A 23,590-nucleotide genomic window follows, 5' to 3' on the forward strand; every position below is an offset into this window, starting at 1 on the left:
AATGTATGTCTGGTATAGTTTTTCCACAAAAAAATAATAATTACCACATTGAAATCCTCCTCACAGGCCCACAACTTACAACCTGATTTTCAATGAGCACAGAGTAAGGTTTCAGCAGTTTCAGCAGGTAAATGTGGAAACAGCCATCTTGTGTCAAACTCTGCACATACATCATTCTGCACCATGAAGCTCAAACATTCAACTTTAGGAACAAGAACAACAAAAACACATTTTGAGTGAAGGAAGGGGGTCTTTTAAAGTCATATATTATGAGGAACTAACTTTTTCAGTGGTTGTGCACATACATTTGGCTTTGATTTGCCTACTGTATGGGCTACAATAGATGGATGATATGTTCCAATCACTCAGGACATTATAAAGCAAATCAGTGACCACACAAATAAAGAAGTACCGAAATCCAACACATTTGAAAAAGCCATGTCCAATGCAAACAGCTCTAACCCACTGAAAAAACAAACATTATGCCAATAACCTGATAATTGACAACCGACTAAGAAACCCTGTCATTTTAGTTTCAAATAACACATGCAAGCCAACCAATGCAACCATGAGGCACTTGAAGGAAATGTGCAAACTGCAGAGGAAAACTCACTACAAGAAATCAGTAGACTATTGGCGATGGATGACGTAATTCATTTTGACAGGAGCAGCTATCTCATATTATTAATTATTATAATAAAAAAAGATGCAGCGGTGGTGATAATAACACCAGTAATGTAATAATAATAACGATTAGGATTATTATTGATTAGGTCCATATGGGCATCGGAGACAAAACAGGGCAAATGGGTGTGGGCGGGGGGCAGTTTGAGCCACTGTACCACTGTATGTCTTTCTGTCATTTTCAGTGTTCACTCCTTCCCCTTTCATCTGCGTCTCCTCAGTCGTCGCCTGAATCTGCTGCAAACTGAGAAGAGGCCACCTCCACAATAACAATACGATACAGCGCAGAATACACGTCAGATGTCCACTATGCTATATAAAATGGATAAAAAACAGGTGTAGTGTGCTCTTTCGTGCAGAAGTGCGTGTACACGGGGATCTGGTTGAAGAAGATGAGCCTTTTTTCTTCGCTGGAGGAGGCTGTGCTGCTGTGTGGGGGAGTGGGTTACATCCTGTGGCGTTTCCTGTGTTTGTAAACTAGACGGTCTCGAAAACGACGGACGAGAAGCTGAAGGTAGATATACACGTCTTTTCATTTCTTCCTCCGATGCTTTGTGGATTTTGATTGTGCACTCGGCGGCTTGCTATTTCGTTTTTGTAAAAAAAACAACAACAAAAAAAACACGCAAACACACAGCGGACAAGACTGCGGAGGGATTTAGTTGATATTACAGCGTCAGTGTTAGCCACTGCTAGCTGGCTAACGGGAGGGGGAGGCTCTCGATACGACGGCCATCACGAATGTCTTTATCGCCCAATCTCGTCTTGAACGACTTCAGCTATTGTGTTCACATGATTATCACACTGAAAAGAATCGTTTATCCAGTGCTCAAGATTGAGAGATGATAGTTTTTGGTATATACTGTATCAAACCAATGACCAAGTGGAATGAAAAAAAAAGTTCAATTTTTAACATTACAGTGGGCGCCAGCGAAAAGCTAGCTGCTAGCCGCTGTTAGCTTGTTCAACATCAGCACAACTAACGTTAGGTCGGTTGGCAGTGCGAAGGCCAGCTCAGTCAACGCCGAGGAAATTCACATTTGGCCTCCAAATAACATTATCTTAGTGTAGTGACTTTTCTGTTGGTAACTATATCGACGGTATCCAACAAAAAGCACTGTAGTCCTGTAATGTGCGTTAGCCAGTGTTAGCGTTTTCTTAGCAAGGGCTAGTCAGCTAACCAACGCTAATGGCGAATAGCACTGGAAGCCTTTTAAGTATGTTTCTGCCTCCATCTGGCCACCCTTAACTTTTACGGAGGCCCACAAGCTGTTAAACTGTACCACGGTGAGGGGAAACTTAACAAACGACTCAAAAACGGACGTAAGTAATGGAAAAAGCTACCTTGTTCTTTCGCATCGCTAAAATTTGAGCAATGTTTCTTTGCGCACATTAAGGCCTCCTCACAATAACCCAAGATAACGGTGAAAATGCCAAACCTACGATTTAATGCACCAGCTTTATCAAGGGCCCAGGCCAAGAGGGGGTACATATGATACATGTTCAGTCTACAGCCGACATATTAAATGTTAGCTTTTAGAGCTGCAACGATTAGTCGAGTAACCTTCTTTTATGCTAGTAAGCTGAATATCCGAGTTGTGGATAAAACAACACATTTGAGGACGTCACTGTGGGGGAACAGTGATTGACGTTTTTCCTCATCTCTGATTTTTTTTTCTCCCCCCGACCGAGCAAGACATTATTCGACAAAATAGCGAACAGATTACTCGATAGTGAAAACAATTGTTAGTTGCGGCCATGGAAGCTTTTGTATTAACCATTAACAATAAGTGTGTAATTGCTATATTCACTAAGAGATATTCTACTTCAATTCTATTTTCAACACAGTTAGTAGAAGAGTAAACATTAGGAGATAGAACCTTTTCTAAAAGTTTTGCAGCACAATGTGAATGCTGTTATGATTTTTACCTTACCAGAAAGTATGGCTTTTCTTCAGCGTCCATGAAAACATCAGAAAGAGAATTAAAAACCAACAACATTATAACTACTCCCTCCATATTATTTGTTTTCTCACACTGCATTATATTTAGCTGCATTCTTGTTCTTTCAAAGCTGATTATTTGTCAAAGCTGTTGTATTGTTTCGTACCTCCTAAATGTCATCATAACTACATGTCTTTGTCTCACTTAAACCACAACCTTTATAACTAGTCATTTAAAACAGTGAAAACAATTGATGGCAGCATGCATACCAGCGTCTACTGTATGTTTAACCAGTTTTTTGTTTTGTTTTGACTGACTCATCAGATTTAAGTTTACATGAAGAAAACGTGTCCGTTCTTGCCTGTATTATGTATGTTGTTGAATTTGTTCTGTATTTAAGGGAGTTGCAATTACATAAGTTGGATGTTGTGAAGCTCACTTTTGCTAATTTTCTGTACAGTCCCTTCGCATCTTCATGTTTCAACTTGTTTTTCTCAAGTCATACAAAACACTTACGCAAAACACTGTATGCAAAGTTTACTATAGGGTGTAGCAATGGGCCTAGCCCACTACAGTGCAAGCATTTGTTGAAGAGTTGTTATTTAGACCTAGTGAATGTAGGCCTAGTAAAAACACCATTTAATTTGGTATGCCTAAACTCTGATTGTTTCCAGATTGTTCAATCCCACTTATTGAGTTCCATATAATTTAGTTTGTGCTTCCATCTACTTCACGTTTTATGCACAAATCATTGTAGGTGTATAAGAGTTACAATAGTGGACAAAAGCTAGAGCTCAGAGGTTTGGGTGAGCTTCATAAAAGACAGGTACATATGTGCTAAAATACTTTAAAGGAAGTCTGACTACACCGTAAACAGTTAAACTGCTGTTAAATTAGGCAGGTAATGAAAGGTTTTCCATCTTAAAAGATAACATGTTTATATGTATATTGGAAGAAGGTCTGATAGTTTAATTTGATTTTGTTTAGTGCGTGTTGCCCAGCCTTAGTATACATTGCACTGATACTGGTACCTTGAAGTTAGGGTTTTATGTATCGGGATTATGTAGAAGGAAGAAGATAATAGCGCAAGTCCATTAATTGCTGTCTTGGTGAAGTATAGTAACCCCAAAAAAGAAAAACTATGCTAAGTTTCAAGATAAATGTACTGTATGAATATGTCTTAGTCAGTTACAGTTATTATTGTGAGTATACTGACATATCTAGGAACAAAATGCACACAACTCCTGACATAAAGAGAATGTGAGTTTCATGTTTTGTGATGTGAAAAAACAACAGGCAGCCAGTGATGCTGTTGTAATTTAATGTTTGTCTGTTTCATCCACATCCTCCTCTTCCTCAGTTTTAATGCTAGATGAGTGAGGTGGGTGTGGCTTCCCACCAGCCCGACCATCCTGACTGACGGATCTCTGGATGACCTTGTCCCCACCCCTGTCCCTGCGCTCACATACACCGTTACCACAGCAATGTCACATCTGCCCAGCAGCTCAGTCCGCGACCATATGAAATGGGTTTGTTTTAAAAACACCAAAATGGTTACAAATAACTTTATTTGGAGTCTTGTGTCACTCAGGATGTTGTCGTTGATGACTAGCTTGGCTGTTCTGCCATGTCTTAGATGCAAATCAATTCAAATTCCAGCCTGTTTTCTGTTAAATGTGTTTTCATTAGTTAACTATTCTTAAATTATAACTGTCTATCCTCCTAGGCGGGTCTGCTTGGCTGCGAGGCTGTTCTCTCCAGTATGGCCCTGATGCAGGCCAGCTCCATGGCCGCTCCACCCAAAAAAATGATGGCGCCACTTGGCCATGGACCACAGCAGAGAGACGGACCTGACCGTGCTCCCCAGAGCCATATGATCCTCCCGTCTGGAATGAGCTGTCCACCTCTGGTTAGGACCCACATTGGAAATGTAGAATACAAATTTCATTGTTTTAGATGTTTTGAGTATTGTCATGGGCAAAAACCCCTTGTCTTTTAAGAAATTGAAAAATTGAGTGGAATAATTAACTTAAACAAAGGAGTACATTTATCACTTTGTTTTAGGCATGTCTTGTTCAGATACTTTATTTTAATCTTAGTGGTAAATAATCTGAAATACTTAGGGGTTTTTTCTTGCTCTTCAGCTTATCCGGAAGGAAGGTGAATTCCAAGCTCCCCGCCTGCTGGACGAGAAGGAGATGAGGGCCAACGAGGACATGCAGCAGAAAAAAAAGAACAGGAAATCAGTAACGCCCTGTAAAGTGAGAGATCAAGAGGGAAGGGGAGGGAAGGTTAGTGGCTGTGATTGCTAAATGGGGAATGGTCTGTGCATGTACCTTTTTCTGCAATACAGAAAATGTGTCTTAAGTGGCTTGCACATGTTTTTCTGAAGGCATTTAACTTTATTTAAGTGTGCCTCACTCAGAGCTTTCATGTCTGCACATTTTGTTTGTGTGGGGGTGGGGGGAGGAGCTCAGGGAAGATGTGGAGGGGGTGGAGGATCTCTAGAGAGGAAAGAGGGGGAGGGGAGCGGAGCAAAGCGGAGCGGAGCACAATAACTGCAGTTGTGTGCATACAGGGGAGCAGTAACATGAGGGCATTAGGCCATAGTCAGGGATTGTGGGGTATTTCTCAATTCAAATGTTAATTACATTCAGTTAAAAGACAAACTGTTATGCCCTCCATATACATACCAAAGATAATTTGGTTTTAGACGTGGTAAACAATTAAAAATATACATGAAACTATTACATTTGGTCTAATGGAAATCATATATTTTTAATTTACTGAAATATAAGGGGAGTTATTTACATTTAATGGATTCTGAGCAATCGTGGGTGGGTATGTGTGACAAGATTGTGTCATTGTTTCATTGGTAAAATGCATTGGTGTCTTGGTATATACAGCTGGTGCACCATTGAGTTGGCATTTTAACAAATGTTGAACGGTTTATTCTTTACTGTCCACCTTAGGGCACAGGTGGAGATGAGAACGGTCCATCATCCAAAGTGCAGAAAAATTTTATTTGTGATCACTGTTACGGCGCATTTAGGAGCGGATACCACCTGAAGAGACATATCCTCATTCACACAGGTATGGGTCGTGCTTGGAACAACCTTAGTTCACAGTAAAGCCAAAAAACAGCTTTTAATGCCTGATTACATAAATCATTTGTTGAAAGAGGCTCTGAAAGCTTGAGTTGGACTGAATTTAGGAGTGTGCAGCAACTGTAAGGTTTTGCAATGGCCTGCTTAAAAATCTTGTTTGGTAATAGCTTTTGCCTCACAGCTAATTGGTGGTATCTGTGGGGACTTGAACTAAAACTGGTGCTCTTCGGTTTAGGGGAGAAGCCGTATGCTTGTGCCGTATGTGACATGAGGTTTATTCAGCGTTACCACCTGGAGAGACACAGCCTCATTCACACGGGTATGCGTCCTCTAACCGTACCCATATTACATAAATCTGACTACCTCTGTAGTCTTGACACTTGAATCAATGGACAGATGCTTAGGGTTCATTTTGTCTCTGGACAGTAATTTCCAACAAAGCCACCCCCCAAAATCTGTTCAGCCCAAAATATAAAGCACAGTATTTGTCTTAAATAAATATTGGTCCCCCCAACACCAAGAAAATTACTGAAGGCGATGTAATACAGTGCGGTCCAGTAGTCCCAAGTCCACTATTAAAAACTCTTGTTTCACTATGTATGATGGTCATATACCACATTATTTCAGCTATTTATGAAGACACCAAAGATGTTGAAGTCACAGTCCTACCTTTGCAAATGATCTCTGTTCAGTGTGGTTGAGCTCTGGTGACTGTGAAGTGAGAAATTAGCCTCTCTAGTGACTGTCTTAAGCTTTCTTACTGCAAATTCTTTTTGTCTTCAGCTGTGTAGTGGTGATTGTTTAACCCATGCCTGTTTTTGGCCCATCATAGTGACTTGTTTTATCCTAAAACTGTTTCTATTGACAAGTGAAATAGGTTTTTTTTGTTCATTTGGTTTTGTGTTGTTGTAAATGCTGCTGGGTCCTGTAAAGACGTAAGCTCGATACACTTGTCTTCACAAAGTGTGACTGCTTTAAAGACTCATAACAACCACCTAATCCCACATGCGCTGCCATCTAGCAGTTGGTGCATTGCTTTCTGCACACTGTGCACTGTTGGTTAACCCTACATCACATCTGGTTGTGGTTGAAATGACAGCAGACAACACCTGACCACCAAATATGATGATGGGTGTGGTTAGAAGTTCAGTAGATGTGAACCTCAACTTGTAGATGTCAGAGCAACAATGCCTCTTCACCCTCCAAGATTCAATGTCTTAAAGTCTGCCTGATCTTGGTTTGACCTCTGAGAAATGTTTCTAGCCTGCAGCCCTGAACTTCAGTTTAGCTGCTGTCAGATGAGACACTGATTACCACATCAGAGACTCTTTGCCATCACATTATTTGGCTCCTCAATTTTTGGCATCCCCTTAACAGAAAATATGCTTAAATTGAAACTCAAAGTTGAAGCACAAGCAGTAGTGACAAATGGGGAATGTTCATTTTTGTCAGCATGTGGTATTCTCTGTAAAACAGTTCTCACTACATATTAAAGGGAATCCTTGTGCTTAATATGTAAATGAAATATGAGAAAATGTGACAGATAATGTTTTTTTTTATTTTTGTGATCATAAGCTTGTAATTTGTGTCAACACTAAATAATGTAGCCTAAATAAGACTTTCTTGATGATGAAAACAAACAGTTCTGTAAGCAAGAATTCTTGATAGTGGACTTGAAAAGGACTCAAGGCTTTTGGACCCCAGTGTATTCATGTGGTGCCTCACTGCACAGGCCACACAAAACATGTCAGATTTTTTTTAATCATTTTTATTTAATTATTAATTTACTAGTGTCAATAACTGCATGGACATCAAAGGACTATGTTTGTATAAAATGGAAGTAAGGTCCTTATTGAAAAATATTTCCATAGTGTCCATATTTGCGTTGCACCTTTTCACACAAAATTCTTTGTTTTTCATTGTTTAAGAAGTATGCACTGTGGGTAAGTCAACCTCTAACATCATCGTTTTATTAAGTAATTACTGCTTCTAGTTTTCAAAAAAAGAAGCACATCAGTAGTGAAATAATGTTGACCAATTTTACCCAACTCTATTGATTCATACATATATGTATGTCATATCCTTTAAGATTGAGTAAGCAGTTGCTCCTTGTGGCCACACTGCATCTGTTCCGTCTGTTTTAACCATAGTACATTTTACAATATATATTATGTCTCTAATTTGACCTTATTTGATAGACTGAATAGCTAATAATTTTATGCTCTGTGTGTGTAGGGGTGAAGCCGTACGCTTGTTCCATGTGTGACATGAGGTTTTTCCAGCGTTACCACCTGGAGAGACACAGACTCACTCATACGGGTATGCGTCCTTTTACCATACCCAATTCAAGTTAAGAAGTTTATTTGATCAGGTTGTCTAGTTAAGAGCAGGAATTTTCTTAAAAGAAGAACAAAAACATTTACAGTAAGGCCTCATATACAAACAAACAAACAGCATACAAGCGGTCATATATGCACAAACAAAAAGTCCCTCAGGAGTTGATTTGGAATTACTCTTGTGGACCCATCAAAGTGTATTATCCCTTTTGTACCATTGCCAAAATTACCAACATTTACACATTCTTTATTTTTCCTTTTTATATTATATTTTCCGATCAAATTGTTATTTCTGCTTCTACATACTGAACAAGCAGAGCTTAAGAGTTAAAACAAAGTTTCAGTTGCATTATTGTGTATATAAGTCATATCCATTCATGTATTAATGGAGATTCATCATGAGGTAATTAATAATGCATTTACCGTGATGGTTCAGGACCTTGAGGGGAATTTTTAAATTGTTTCACAGCTACAGTTAAGAAATGGGGGAGATTGGTCATAATGCAAGGGCAAGACAATGTGATTTTGTAGGAACTTCGGTGAACTTCGGTGTTTGTAAAACCTGGATGTGCATGACTTTAACAGAACTAAATAGAAATAACTCTGTAATTATTTAAAGCTTTATAGCCAGGCACAGTTTGTGTTAATTCCCTCCTGCCTAGTCGTAGCTGATTGCCCGAGGCCATGGTATATTATGGGAATAGTCCTTTGATGTCCACACCTATTTTACATGCAGATTAATGGCTGCACAACTCTGTAATTGTCTGGCTTTTTAATTTAAGAAGTTGCACAGCTGCTTTAACAGATGTTTCTGCTGTAAGCTTATGGCGGCAATTGGATTGTAAGCTTTTCAAATTCTGAGACAGATCATCACTTTGGAGTGCTTGAAAGCAACACACACTTTCATGCCACCATAAATTGAATGAGTGTGTTGCATAGAAATTTAACCAAATTCAGTTTAACAGTAAGCTGCAACCAACATGCTGAGAAATGTCAAAAACCATCACATAAATGGTGCGCTAATGTGTCTGCTTCAGCTGGTCAGTGTTATCACTGTCTCAGACATCTCTCTTTGCTCTCTTGCTGCTGACTTGTATTTTGTCCTGTTTTAAACATGCTTGGCTTGTATCCTGTTGCTGTTTTTCTTTCATGATGTACTCCAGAATATCCGAAAACTAATGCTCCCCATGACAGAAGACACTTTTTCCAATTAGAAGTGAAAACAAATCCCTTCGCATGAAGTTTTAATTGGAATGTGAACTGTCTGCCAGGTCCCAGTGATTTAATGACTGTGAATGATGCTTCCCTTTGATGCTAAAGCAACGTCTTAGCTAATATGTTGATACTTTGTGTATGTAGGGGTGAAGCCGTACGCTTGCTCCATGTGTGACATGAGGTTCTTCCAACGTTACCATCTGGCAAGACACAGCCTCACTCATACTGGTATGCGTCTGCTTACCCTAGCTCATTAGGTAGTGGTTTTTTAGAAGTGCCTTAACTTTGAACTCACAGCTGTATAAACAGAGGTTTTAGGTATCAAAATTGGCAACCATCTTCAAATATGTTAACCCAACATATTAGCAAATAATAAGATGTATCCAGACATGTGTTAGGACAGTAAAATATTAAACTCTTGATGTGAATACATGCATATATAGTGGGAAACCGAAACTTCAGCTTTTCCCCTGCTGAATGCTCTACTTCGTTCTGTGCAGTTATCTCTTTCATTAGTCCTAATTTTACAAGATACCTTTTTTTATGTGACTGAAATTACCCACTCGTGGTCACAATACACATAATCGTGTACTGTAAAACAAGCATTTGAGATGAGGGGATTATGTGTAGAAGCATAAGAAGAGCTATTGTAAGGGAAGAGTTGATGGTTATGTGTTGTATTTTCTTTTCTGTTTCTAGCTAATATTTATATACTTTTTATGTGTGTAGGGGTGAAGCCATACGCTTGCTCCATGTGTGACATGAGATTTTTCCAACGCTACCACTTGGCAAGACACAGCCTCACTCACACGGGTACGGGTTCACCCTTCTTTGCTACTTTTGAGCCCCATATACCCGGTTTAGTGGAGTTTGAATTTTCCTTGTTTGTAGAATGATTTGAGTCTGGCTTTAAACATATTAATAATTGTTGGTGCACTTTGGAGGAGTGCCTTACTGTCTTTGTTTTAACTCTGTATAATAGTATCTTTGGCTAGCATTTCTTAGCCTCCATTAGATCATTACAACTTGAATTTAGTCTGAAGACTTTTTTGGCTTTTGTAATGTTTTCATTAAGTCCCTTCTTTATGTATATTGACAGACTAGAAAATGGTAGCTTCATGCATTTAGTGTGACATCATACTGGTACCACTTCTTTTGGCATGTCTGGATACATGATATAAGTGAGTGTGTCCTGTTCAGTTCATTGTGTTGTTTTTTACAAAATATTTTGCTCTGTGTGTGCAGGGGTGAAGCCATATGCTTGCTCCATGTGTGACATGAGATTTTTCCAGAGATACCACCTGGCAAGACACACTCTCACCCATACGGGTATAAGTTTTACTTAAATCCCTCTCATCTGACACTACCAGGGACTGTAGAGTTTTGGTCTATAGGCATAGCCTACTTATGGGATTTTATTTTCTGGTGTAATTTGTTTCATTGTATTTGCTAATTGTTTATAGGCTTGACCTGATACATTTCTGTATTTATAGTGATTAGTAAGTAGGGCTGGGCAATATATCGATATTGTATTGATATTGTGAAATAAGACTAGATATTATCTTTGATTGTGAATATTGCGATATAGCATAACACAGCATCCTGACATACAGTGAGTGAGTGAACTGGCAATGAAATCTCGCGCGAAACTGTCCTGATATGCAGCGTGACGATTTTATCGCAAGTATATTCCAAACCAATCAAATTATTGAGGGGCTAGCTAGCCTGTCAACGGGAAGCAGCGTGTATTTTTCAACCAATAAGAAGTGTTTAGGGTCGGGACACGGCTGTGAAATTTCGTCCAGATAGAGACAGAGCGAGCGATTTTTTTTAATTTTTTTTGAGGGGTGGGCGATGTCGCTCATGTCAGGAAAGGCTGAATGAAAACTCATGCATTTTAACCACTTTTTCTCGCTCACGTCGTCACTGTATGTCAGGATCCGGTGTTAGTGTGGTCCTGGTTTAAAAGTCATTTTCTGAACTTATCACACTGTAACAGCTGTTCTATTATTTGTCTTTATCCACTTAGTCATTATATACACATTACTGATGGTTATTTATAAAAAATCTCATTGTGTAAATGTTTTGTAGAAGCGCCAGTATTCAATATCTTTGCAATATCGATATCAAGGTATTTGTTCAAAATATTGTGATATTTGATTTTGTCCATATCGCCCAGCCCTACCAGTTAGGCATGACAATATAAGGGGTCTTGTAATGACAAAACACTCTCTAAAATGACATATGCTGTGTATATAGTTCATGAGAACACTTTTCTAAAGTTTGGTACTGTATGCATTTAGGGGTGAAGCCATACGCTTGCTCCATGTGTGACATGAGATTCTTCCAGCGTTACCATTTGGCAAGACACAGCCTCACTCATACTGGTATGCTTGAATTAATTGTTCCCCTTTCACTATAAAACCTTTTCTATGAACAACCTGCTCATGATCTTTTTCATTGATAAGTCCCTCTATATTCAATACCTTCATTATACCATTGATGGTGAATTTCCCCATCTAAATAAACATGTTTAATATAATTTTTAGGCTTTGTTGGAAAACTGTCCACTGAAAAAGTGACTCTTTCTGTCAGTTACCTTGTTTTGTGATTAACACTGTAATGGTACTATTGCATGCGTATTGTTGAGTACTATATTACATATTCAATGAAAGGTACATTACACTAAAAAGTGTTTAAATGCAGGCATCAATAGTCTAAAATGTAAATAAGAAGAGGCTACATTTCCCAAAATGTAATCAGGAAAATACAAGAATGCGTTGCCTGTCTGAAAAGTAAAACAGCGCATTGTCAACATAGTGTGACTCTGAAATGGGTCTTTTTTTTCAATACCACTAACAGTTTGCAGGATGACTAAATATTACTAAATGGGGTCCAAAGTCCCTTCTCTCAGCACTGTTTCTCCTTAATAAATAATGCACTATAACTATTGATGTCTGCAGGTCCTTAAACTCTTTTTTGTGTCTCTGTCTTAATGAAGCATGCTATTATAAACAACTTCAAGTATTTCATTATTTTTTTGAATTGTGGTGTTCACTTCATAAGTGTGTTGAAATACATCTAACTTTCTTGTGCTCTGTTTAGGGGTGAAACCGTATGCTTGTACCATGTGTGACATGAGGTTTATACAACGTTACCAACTGGAGAGACACAGTCTTACTCATACGGGTATGTCTTCATTATTTGACCATCTTGCTCCTTTACTGCGGTCATGCATGTGCCCCAAATTAATGTTTTCATGGCTGCTTCAAACTCGAGTTTGTATTGCTTTCTGTCACTATATTACCAAGAGATAATGTTTCATGTAGCATCTAAAAGGAGCTTCATAAGCATTTGCATAATGATACTTCATACAGTGATAGTTCCCTCTCAGACTTTGCATATGAAATGACATAATTATGAACATGAAGCAAAGATATCAACAGCTTGTTTTGGTTTGTAGTTTTATTAATGTGTTTAACTGTAAATGTTTTAGCTTTTAGACGTCAAAAACAAAACTCTAGTTTTGATAGGTTTCCTCATCAGACTTCCTTTGCGTATTTGAATTAGCTCAGCTTAAAAAGAAATTCCGCTTCAGACTAGTAGCTGCATATAGTGAAGAAATGGGCTTCCAAAAAAAATTAACTATATGTTCACTTTTGTAATGCACATTGTTGCAGAAATATTCATTCATCATCTAGTTGTATTTCCAAAAATCAAATTTAAATGATTCTCAAAAATATGATATATATATATATATATATATATGAAATGGTTTAATATAATTTGGCTAGTGTCTGTAGCATCAGACTCAACCATAACTAGCAATAAATTCTTTTTTCTCTTCTGTGATATATAGGAGAGAATATTGGTGTGATCTAAGTCAAACTGAGTAAAACAGGCTGTTCCCCCCCATCTGGAAATGTCACATTGTAATTCATCATAAAAGCTGTGTTGGAGAAGTTCACACAGTGTCAGCTCCAAAGCGATCGCATAGAATTTAAAAAATGCAAGAAATTTTAAAACTTTGTCAGCGAAGTGCAGCTGCATGAATGTGGCTGCCTACAGTAGATCAGTTCAAGGCTTTCTTCAGTCCTGTTCACTTTGTAACAGCTGTGGAAATTATTCTCAAATTCTGAATTAATGTGAACATGTGTGTAATGTGGCCTGTCTCAGTCGATGTGAATGGGACATGTAGTTTACATTTTGTAAACGAACTTTTGTAACTGTAGAGCTGAGAGTTCACAGAGCTCAGTCATTGTCATTTCACATTCAAAGTAATGGTGAGGAAGTGAAATATAATCCTCTTTTATGAATAGTTTACTTGCATTGTTCTTAAAAACAGGTTTTGTGTACACGTGTCCTATTTTTAGTACAGCTTTTAAATTTGAATGGGAGCAGAGATCATGTTATATTAACTTTTATATTCATTCACAAGCTAGGTTTTCTAGCATGTTTTCCTGAATATTTTCATTTACTATAAATGAGAATTTATCTGTAAATCAATGTCAACTTTTAATACATTGTGTATAGTTGTTTACCAACTGCCTAAAATTGTCTAACTTCTGCGATCAGCGTGACAAAATTCATGTTTTTGGCTTAACAAATCTATTCAGAAAATCTGTACGCAAACACAAACTTGTATTGGCATTGTGCGTGCTAGTTGTAATGTGTCCATTAAGGACCCCAATTTTGGCTCAATTGACTGCTCATTTTGGTAAGTTTTTAGGTTTGAAGACTTTTGCGTTCGGGATATTTTCATTGTCTGTCAATTTTCAATTTGGACATTGGCCGTAGACTAGTAGTAATTATAGTCTAGCTTCATTCTGATGTGAAAACATCATCTCCAATTGGATTAGTAGATGTATTTTGAAGGCAAACAAAGCGCTGATGAGTGCAAACTTTACTAAGCAATTAGTAAAGTTTAATGTCGATCATTTTCGGCAGTTGAGTTTTTTTTTTTTTTTTAACGCTAAAGTTGGTACTTTGTGTGTATAGGGGTGAAGCCGTACGCTTGCACCATGTGTGACAAGAGGTTTTTTCAGCGCTACCACCTGGCGAGACACAGCCTCACTCATATGGGTATGCGTCTGCCAATCTTAACCCAGTCACAAGATTAGGGTGCTGCAACATCTGTATGCTTGATGTAGTGCTAAATATCATGTATTCATACACAATTCTGATGGATGAGATTAATATTAAGTGTGATAGCCATTAGATGACATCATCAGCTCATGTGATTTTAAGTGGATTTTAAAAACCCTCTGAGAATATTGTAACTTGAAATAAGCATCTTATTCAATCATATTGTAATTAATGTTAGGGTATGACATTGGTTATTAACCACAGATATCAATTTAGACCAGATTAGTATTCTTCAGTTATGAAGTTGGAGTATAGACAAAAATAACGCTCTTGATGCTCTGCGTTTAGGTGTGAAACCTTTTGCTTGCACCATGTGTGACATGAAGTTTTTTCAGCGTTACCACCTGGCGAGACACAGCCTCACTCATACGGGTATGGGTCCGTGCACCGTGCCCATTACATTCAATGTTAGAAACCAAGTGCACATTTAATTTTGTTAGCTCACTTCAGACATAAGCCTTTTTTATATTTAAGGGAAATGTCAATGTGAAGTTTTGGTTTCCTGGTCTGTATTATGAGTTGAGCAGGATAACCGTGAATCATTCTTTTGTTGTTTTTGATATTTGTTGGTATCTACAACCCAGCGAAAGAAATACCTGAAACAAAAGTTTTGTTTTTTGCATGAATTGGTAAATGTGTGGTTAATAACCAATAGCTAAGTTTTTTTTTTTTTCTCCTAAACAAAATTGGAAAATGAAGCAAAGTAATATAATATTGCTACTTTGCATTTAGGTGTGAAACCTTATGCTTGCACCATGTGTGACAAGAGGTTTTTTCAGCGCTACCACCTGGCGAGACACAGCCTCACTCATATGGGTATGCGTCCGCCCACCTTACCCATGTTATTGAGATCAGACTGTACTTACATTGCATCAGATACAGGGTCAGAAATGATCATGTTAGGCAGTTCCACCCTATCTTGTATTATGTGTGTACACACAACATTAAAGCAGGTCTATATGTAAAGAAATGCAGGACTGCAACATCATCAGCTCATGTGATGTGTTTAGTTGTGGATTTGAGAATTGGTTAACGCAGTTTGATGTATTTCCTTATTTGATTTGGAAAATAACAACCATTAAAAAGAAGTATTTATATCTTTTAAAGGAAATTCCAAAACAATAAAAAAAACAAGTGGTTAACAACCCATCAATTCTGAACAGATGTTTGAACTATATTGCTTATTGATGGATTGTGAACACAAACAAAAGTGTGAAAGTAATACTATAATGCTCTGCGTTTAGGTGTGAAACCTTTTGCTTGTACCATGTGTGACATGAGGTTTGTTCAGCGTTACCACCTGGCGAGACACAGCCTCACTCATACGGGTATGCGTCAGTGCACCTGCCCTTCTCATATATTGTAGATCATCATTACATAGTCCCTATTGTGCTAAGATCAGCAGCAAAAACAGTATCAACACAGATGTCTTGCTTAAGAGATAGCCAAATTACTTTGTGTGTGTAAAACCTTTAAGTAAAATATTTTCTATTTGTGTAATGTTTCTGTAACAATGTTTGAATTAATGATTCTGTAACAATTAGGAGGTTAAGGCAATTTGCTTATAATAGTTGACGCCTTCTAAAACATTTTGCACCATTTTTGATGACATTTAACTAAAAGGCACTATAAAAACAGCAATGTAAATGCATTTGGCCTAATCCTGTGATTTTAAAACTCTACAATTACTACATTTGAACAATAATATGTCTCTCTTTTATAATGCTAACTATTATTATTATTATTATTATTATTATTATTATTATTATTGTAACAATAATAACATGATCTCTAGTTATAAAATCCTCTGGTATATAAACTGTACATGTCTGTTATCTTCATGTCATTCATAAAAACAGATAAAGCAGAAAAAGTTTCAATTAATAATATAATGTTAGTCTTACTCAATAAACTGACATTAGTAATAGTAAAATAGTTTGCTGCAGTACTCCCTGACTGTTATGGTCATCATAATTATGTCTTTGTAATGTTTAAGGTCAGTTGATCAGTGTAATCTCAGATCATGTTTAGTATTTTTGTCTATAACCGTTACAGAAAGGATATTTTTAGACAGTGTCTTTTTTTTGTTGATGCATGAATTGGCAGCTATGCCTGATATGTTTAAGGGAAATGTCAATATGAAGTTAACATGGTTTCCTAGTCTCTATTATCAGTTTAGCTGTAAATCACTCTTGTTATTTTAATGTTAAAAAAATGACATTACAAGGCATTACAAAGAAAATATTTTAAACAAAAGTTTTGATTTTGCATGAATTGGCAAATGTGTAACTAATAGCTTAGGGATGTATTCGTAAAGAATGGAAACTGAGGTACAGTAATATAATATTGCTACTTTGCATTTAGGTGTGAAACCTTATGCTTGCACCATGTGTGACAAGAGGTTTTTTCAGCGCTACCACCTGGCGAGACACAGCCTCACTCATATGGGTATGCGTCCGCCCACCTTACCCATGTTATTGAGATCAGACTGTACTTAAATATTATGTTAGAGATTATTAAAGCAAGTCATTCAGTGTAAAGAAATACAGGACTGTGACATCATCAGCTCATGTCATGTGTTAAATTGTGGATTTGATGTTTTCTTAATTGGATTCAGATTAAAAATGAGCATGCGTACTGCTTAAAGAGAAGATGAAACGTGGTTAACAACCCATCAATTGTAAATAAATGTAAAATTACTGATTGATGGATTGTGATACAAAAATATAAAAGTCCTGAAAATAATATATTGATGCTCTGCATTTAGGTGTGAAACCTTTTGCTTGCACCATGTGTGACATGAGGTTTGTTCAGCGCTACCACCTGGCAAGACACAGCCTCACTCATACGGGTATGGGTCCGTGCACCTGCCCTTCTCACATTTCATAGATCACCATTTACTCTTTATTGTGCAAAGATGAGGGACACTTGTATGATTACAAAAACAGTTTGAACACAATCTGTGTAGGTAGATGCTCAGGTTAATTACTGCCTGTAATTTAAATCACCAGTACTTGCTAATAAACCACTTTACATTTATGAAACTGTTAATAGAACCAGGTTATTTAGCCTAAAATTGTTTCCCTCCATAAGATAGCAAGAACCTCTTGTGTGAGGCTAATGTGTGGCAAGCAAATAGCCGCAGAGACCATGTCTGTCAACCTGATCCAGATAGTGTTAGTGGGAATACAAAGGGCCAATGTTCAGGTTTTAATTCAGACTGGCTCTGTTTGGATAGATGCAGTTTGTTGTTCAGCACACCTGCAGGACTGAAGTTCCTGCATGTTTTTTGTATATAGTCATTTAAATTAATTTTTGCTATGACCACCAGTAATACTGGAGGGCAGTTAATGAGTTATAGTGTAGAGGTGCAAGATTCAGTATTTTGCCTTTGTGTAATATGAATGTTTCTGCTTCTAGTTCTGATTTATGAATCACACTCAGTTACTTTGGTTGTAATTCTTAGCAAGAAAATGGAAAATGATCAAAAACAAAGAATAAAAATCACTCTTTCAGTGCGTAAATGATTTAATAGGTTAAAAAAAAAATAGTGTTTCGTAACAGACAGTCCTGTTGCTTCAAACCTCGCTTTCTGAAATCTGATGAGTTGAATTGAAACACAAATCTAAGCAAGTCCACTGTTCCCATATATTTTTACATGAGTGGGTTTTTGAAACCCAACCATACTTGAAGCTTAAAACAGTCAGTTAATTTTGGTCTGTAGAGGGGTTTGCTTGGACCCTCGTGGCATGCAAACTATTGGCCACACAGACATAAGAAATATAAATTGGCTTTTAGTCTGGGCCATTGAAGTGTTTTGACTGACAAACACAGAACTTCCAAACAACATCAAACTCTCCAATAACCAGCCCACATTTTTATCTATTGTATTTAATTGCATCTTGGCAACTAGAAAACTACTAATGAAAGTCTAGTAGAATCTTGGTTTTACAGTATTAAAAAAAACTAGTTAGTGGAAAACTAAAAGTTGGTCCAAACTCAAATCCATGAAGGAAATAAATGTCAGTTACCATTAACTGTTTATTTTATTTTGCTGTTTTTGTAGTGTAAATGTAGGTATAATGTAAGTAAAGGTGAGAGGATGCAATAGTGTTTTTGCAGTGTTAAGTGCCAATGTTACTAATGTTTATTCAGAAAAAAACGTGATTACATGATAATCTGACACTTTTTGTTTTTTTGAAACTAGACATATTTAGCTGCATACTATATTATAAAAACCTGACTCAGCTTTATTTTAAGTTTAACTTATTGACTTAGTTGCATGTCTGAATATTTCAACATTATTTTCTGCCATAGGAAATGCACATTACATAGTCAGAATGTATTAGTTATTATCTCTGCCATTATTTTAGTCCTAGTGTCACCGTAAGCTTGAAAGATGTATTTCTTGCACTTGTGGCGGGTAGGGCTAATATATTGCTCTGTGTGTGTAGGGGTGAAGCCGTATGCTTGTTCCATGTGTGACATGAGGTTTATTCAGCGTAACCACCTGGAGAGACACAGCCTCACTCATACGGGTATGCGTTCCTTTACCGTACCCTTACCAGTGAGAAAGGCTCTGGCGCTTGCAACACATCGGGGTCACAACAAACTCGAGTTTGGATTGTCAAGTCATTTGATGGGATGTTGAACCAGCCTCAAAAAATAACCCCCGTTTTTGGGGCCACTTTGTTGCGTAGATCTGGGCCATGAAAATGAGAAATTCCACTCTGATCTACACATAATGAGTTGATGACGAGGCCTTTTAGAATATCAATATTCAGATGCTGAAACTACCATTTGAAATAGTTAATAATGTGTAGATAGGGCAGTTTTTTCCAACTTTTTAAAAGTGTTGGAAATTAAATCCTAAAAGAAAGAGTACTAAGTAAAAACTGCACACTGTTTATTGGTACAAACAGCTAAAATTGATGCATTGACTGTATTTGTGTGCTTTTTTAGGAGAGAAGCCATTTGCTTGTGACATGTGTGATATGAGGTTTATCCAGCGCTACCACCTTGAGAGACACAAGCGTGTCCATAGTGGGGAGAAGCCATACCAGTGTGAACGGTGCCAGCAGGTATGTATGGATTTTGAACAGAGCAAAGGGACCTTAATGTAATTCATCAGGTGTTCATTCATTGTTTAAACTTTCATGACACTTACAGTATTGTAAATACAGATTTACTTTCAGACAAGTTACTAACAATATCAAATTTGTGTCTTTTTAAAAGAACTTTTCACGAACAGACCGGCTCTTGCGGCATCGGCGGTTGTGCCAGGGTCGCAGCGTAGCGAAAGTAGAGAACCAGCCGTGCTGCGAACCGCGCCCATATCCCCAAGAACCCCCGCCCGCACCACCAACCTGGAGTCCCATGCATCCCCCTCCAGGTCGACTGGCGGTCTGACATTCCACCATACCCACATCCATAACACCGCCAGTGACGGGACAAGCCACAGGGTTTCTTCACCTCAGCTCTGTGCTGAGTGGCTCCACACTCTAACACAGACTGATCTTGCAGCTCCAGTCTTGGGATTACTAATGACAGAGGGACATTTGTGTTTTTGTTTTGTTGACTTCTTACTGTGTTTCCTTTCCCCCTACGTTTTTTTTTTTTTTTTTTTTTTTTTTTTTTTAAAGACGAGACTTTTCTGTGATGAACAGTGGTCCAGTGGTTTTGTACTTAATCTGTTAGATTTTTTTGCAAAAAAAAAAAAAAAAAAGTTTTTATTGTTGTTCAAATATATCTGCATTTGGTGGTACTCGGGAAGGGCAGTGGGTGTTGTTTATCCTGACTTCTTGGCAAAAAATGGGATACAGTGGTGAGGAAAAACATTTGAGCTTTTTTCCTTATTTGGCCCATTTTGTTTCAGAAGCATTGCCACTTAGGTCAAAATGAATAAAACTGAACTTTCCTTTCAGGTAAAGTAAGGAAACCACTCTTGATATCTCATGTGGACCAGATCTTGTTTGCCATTGCAGCTAACATAATGTTTACCATGGAAGCACCAACCTGACATTTTACCTGTGGTGAACTTTCCCATGATGTTGACTTCTAGTCAGTAATTCAGACATTTCACTCTTTATTGGTAAGCTGCATCTGGTCCAAATATAATTTGAACAAGATGCGTTTTCTGACTTTAACAGCACAGGAGGTACAGTTTTAATGCTTACTCTGTAAATAATTCAAAATGTTTATTATTGTTTTACCATGGGACTTGAGAGGTAATTTTTTTTTTATCCACAAAATGGGCCAAAAAGAAAGCAGAAATTAGAATTGGGTTCAGTCTGTTGCCACTGTTGAATCCAGTGGAATCCTGAGTAACTTTGTGGGTGTTGATTTTAAAAAAGTAATATCAAACAGTGCTTCATAATTGTAAACCAGGACTTCCAATAAGTGAATGATCATAGTGCCGCCTGCAGCTGACTCATGTCAGACATGAAGGGTCGGGTCACAGGAGTATCACCTGTGTATCTCGTGTTCTGTGTCGTGTGTGACATGCCGATGATCACTCAGGAAATGGCACAGGATAACGGCCTGAGCAACTCCTCCTGTAGAGTCCTGCTATTGTAAGTGCAGCTGTAAACCATGTGTATACAGTGATCTCCAGTACTACAGCAGACAACTCTCTCTCTCCAGCTGTGTTTATAGATCGTGGTCTAAAGTAGTGCAGGTTGGCCACTCGAAGTCCTATTATGTTTGTACAGATTTCTCACATGGTGAGATCAGTGGGGGTATACAAAATCTTGTGGCCTTAGTGTATTTCTTTTTTTTTCTTCTTTTTTTGCCTTTTTTTTCAACTGTTTATTATTGTGGATCAGATGTATTTACTAAGACAAGACAGCTTTTCATCATCACGGTATTTTTCCCCTCAAAGCTGTCATGGTTACAGAATGTTGACTGCTTCAGACTAATGTTTTCTCCTGTCAAAAGAGGTGGTCCTTTGATGAATATTTTGAGTCATTGTTGCTGATAACGGTGTAACACAACATATAATCCTTAAGGAGCCCATAGGAGTTTTGACGGTCCTCTGCAGTGCTTTGGCCGGTCGCAGGCCACACAGTAGACTCAACACTTGCTTGACTCTGCTACACACTAACGATTGCCTTTTTATCCAAATATTATGTGGTTGGTGTGTATAATGGATGTCTGTCATGTCATTGGGTTTAGCCTTAAGTAAGTGCGGATACACAAATAATCATTGTAGTACTAAACGATATTGTAACGAACGATTTCTTTTACCTATGATGAACTCTGATCGTACTGTGGGGAAAGTCTTTTGACTGTCAGGTAGCAAAGAGCCGTTTAATCGTGGCCTCTTTGGTGCCCATGGAGTCATTTCTCAAACTTGATCCTTTCTGTGACTTGGTGAGCAAGTGATGGGTCTTTTCATAATGTTTAACTGAGAAATGTCAGTGCTGGTGGGAGGTTTAGTCTACATGGTCAAACATTCATGTACATAATAGACAGCTATTAGATGCCACAGCTATGTAGGTGTATATAATGACTGACACCATCAGTGGTGTTTTTTGGGGACTACATTTTTTTTTATTATTATTTAAAGATCCACATCAACCTTAGATTTAAGGTTTAGATGTGTGGAATCTCAGAGTGTAGTATTTGGTCTCATTGTTAGGATGTTCATGTTCAGATTGCTAGTTAATGGGAAGCCTCCTTAAAATGATCCTTTGATATTCAGACAAAATTGTGTGTCAGTTCAACTGTGCACGGAGATTGCATTCATATTTAAGCGACTCGATTGAATATAAGAAAACTCAGTGGCAGCAAAGGGACAAGTTTGAGAAATGCATTAATTTGCTCTGGAAACACTATTCCAAAATCTGCGGAAGGGACACTGCTGGCACGAGCACATAACTAAAAATGGCTAAAGGGCAATACAGTATATAGTGGACGTCACTTGTTAATACCTTTTTGTCATGTATTGTTTTTAGTATTATCAATCTCATTGTTAAAATGCAATAGAATCCTTGAGCCTCAGATCATTTGTTGATAAGATTGAGGTGTCATTTTTAATTTTTTTTTTTTTTTTTTTTCCCAGACAGATCAAAATGATTTAATTTGTCTGAGAATTTCTCATCACATTTTTGATGATTGTTTCAAGGACCTTTTTTTTTATTCTGATGAAATTGTAAACACTGGAGTGAAAGGAAGAAAAAAAGAGATACAGATTTTTTTTTCCCTTCAGACTGTACTAGGTTTTAGACAAAGCCTATTTCTCCTCAAACTTGACAGAGAAGGCGGACATAACAGTTTGGATCAGTACAGTTGAGAGCCCAGTATGTTCGGTAATTTTGACATTAGAGGCAGTAGTACCACAAGAAAATGTTTTCTTTCTTATACAAAGTCCCTGGTATTTGTAGTAAATTATATTGATAATGGTATTAGATGAACAACAGCATAACAGTAGCTATCACAGATTAGTTGTTTTCTTTATTAGTCTTGCATGCAGAGTTATGGTCCTCAGTTAAAATAGGATCTTGATATTGATTATTTTGTGTAGGAAAATGAGTGCATAAGAATAACTTCCTAAAAAATGTTACAATGATTATTGTAAAATGGGCTAACTAATATGTACCCTTGTGATCCAATTAGTTTCAACTGTATGAAAATCAGAGGAGAGGCTTCTTACTATTATGCTGAAATAAAAGAATTTGTAAAGGACTTTTTGTGCTTACTGGATGTGTTGACTTAACTGATGATTTTGATTTCACACACTTGGGTAAAAATGTTAAGAACAGCATGATTGAGTGAGTGACTGTCATGTCTTATTTGTCAAGGTTTTGGTATTATCAAGTAGTTTTTTAAGTTATTCACTGTACTAATGCCATTCCATTTCAGACACATGAACCACTCACAAATAAGAGGACCCTCATTTTAAATTTATGCTAACCAGGTCGGCTGATGTTCCCTTTTAGCTTTACTTTACACAACAGTGCTGTCCAAAATTGAACAGGATAACATTAGATGGATGAATTAGTGTATCAGGATGTTTGTGGATTCAAAAGAATATGGGTGGATCATAATCATCACATGAATGAGCACCACAGGTAGTGATAGATGATAAAACACACTTGAAGAGCTCCAATGCTGGATTACCAACCAAGTAAATGGGGAAATGCCCTGTAATCCCACAGAC

At 37.5% G+C, this 23,590-nt stretch overlaps 1 protein-coding gene across 14 annotated transcripts; it reads left to right on the forward strand.

Annotated features, from left to right (window-relative positions):
• The first annotated feature begins 987 nt into the window (after positions 1-987).
• Positions 988-23,115, forward strand: znf740a (zinc finger protein 740a). Of its 14 annotated transcripts, none has more exons than XM_053315265.1 (21): positions 988-1,198; positions 3,988-4,156; positions 4,354-4,536; positions 4,772-4,918; positions 5,600-5,720; positions 5,970-6,053; positions 7,970-8,053; positions 9,430-9,513; positions 10,015-10,098; positions 10,531-10,614; positions 11,589-11,672; positions 12,391-12,474; positions 14,284-14,367; positions 14,719-14,802; positions 15,163-15,246; positions 15,675-15,758; positions 16,795-16,878; positions 17,198-17,281; positions 18,885-18,968; positions 19,393-19,511; positions 19,666-23,115. In XM_053315265.1, exons 2-21 carry the CDS (start codon positions 4,112-4,114, stop codon positions 19,837-19,839), a joined length of 1,965 nt encoding a protein of 654 aa, XP_053171240.1. In that variant the 5' UTR covers positions 988-1,198; positions 3,988-4,111; the 3' UTR covers positions 19,840-23,115. The 14 variants fall into 14 exon arrangements, with proteins under 14 accessions (XP_053171240.1, XP_053171241.1, XP_053171248.1 ...); XM_053315266.1 differs by having other exon boundaries at positions 4,772-4,888; XM_053315273.1 differs by lacking the exon at positions 18,885-18,968.
• Positions 23,116-23,590: the final 475 nt, after the last annotated feature.

This window comes from Scomber japonicus, chromosome 3 (genome assembly GCF_027409825.1).
Source record: "Scomber japonicus isolate fScoJap1 chromosome 3, fScoJap1.pri, whole genome shotgun sequence".
Lineage (NCBI taxonomy): Eukaryota > Metazoa > Chordata > Actinopteri > Scombriformes > Scombridae > Scomber > Scomber japonicus.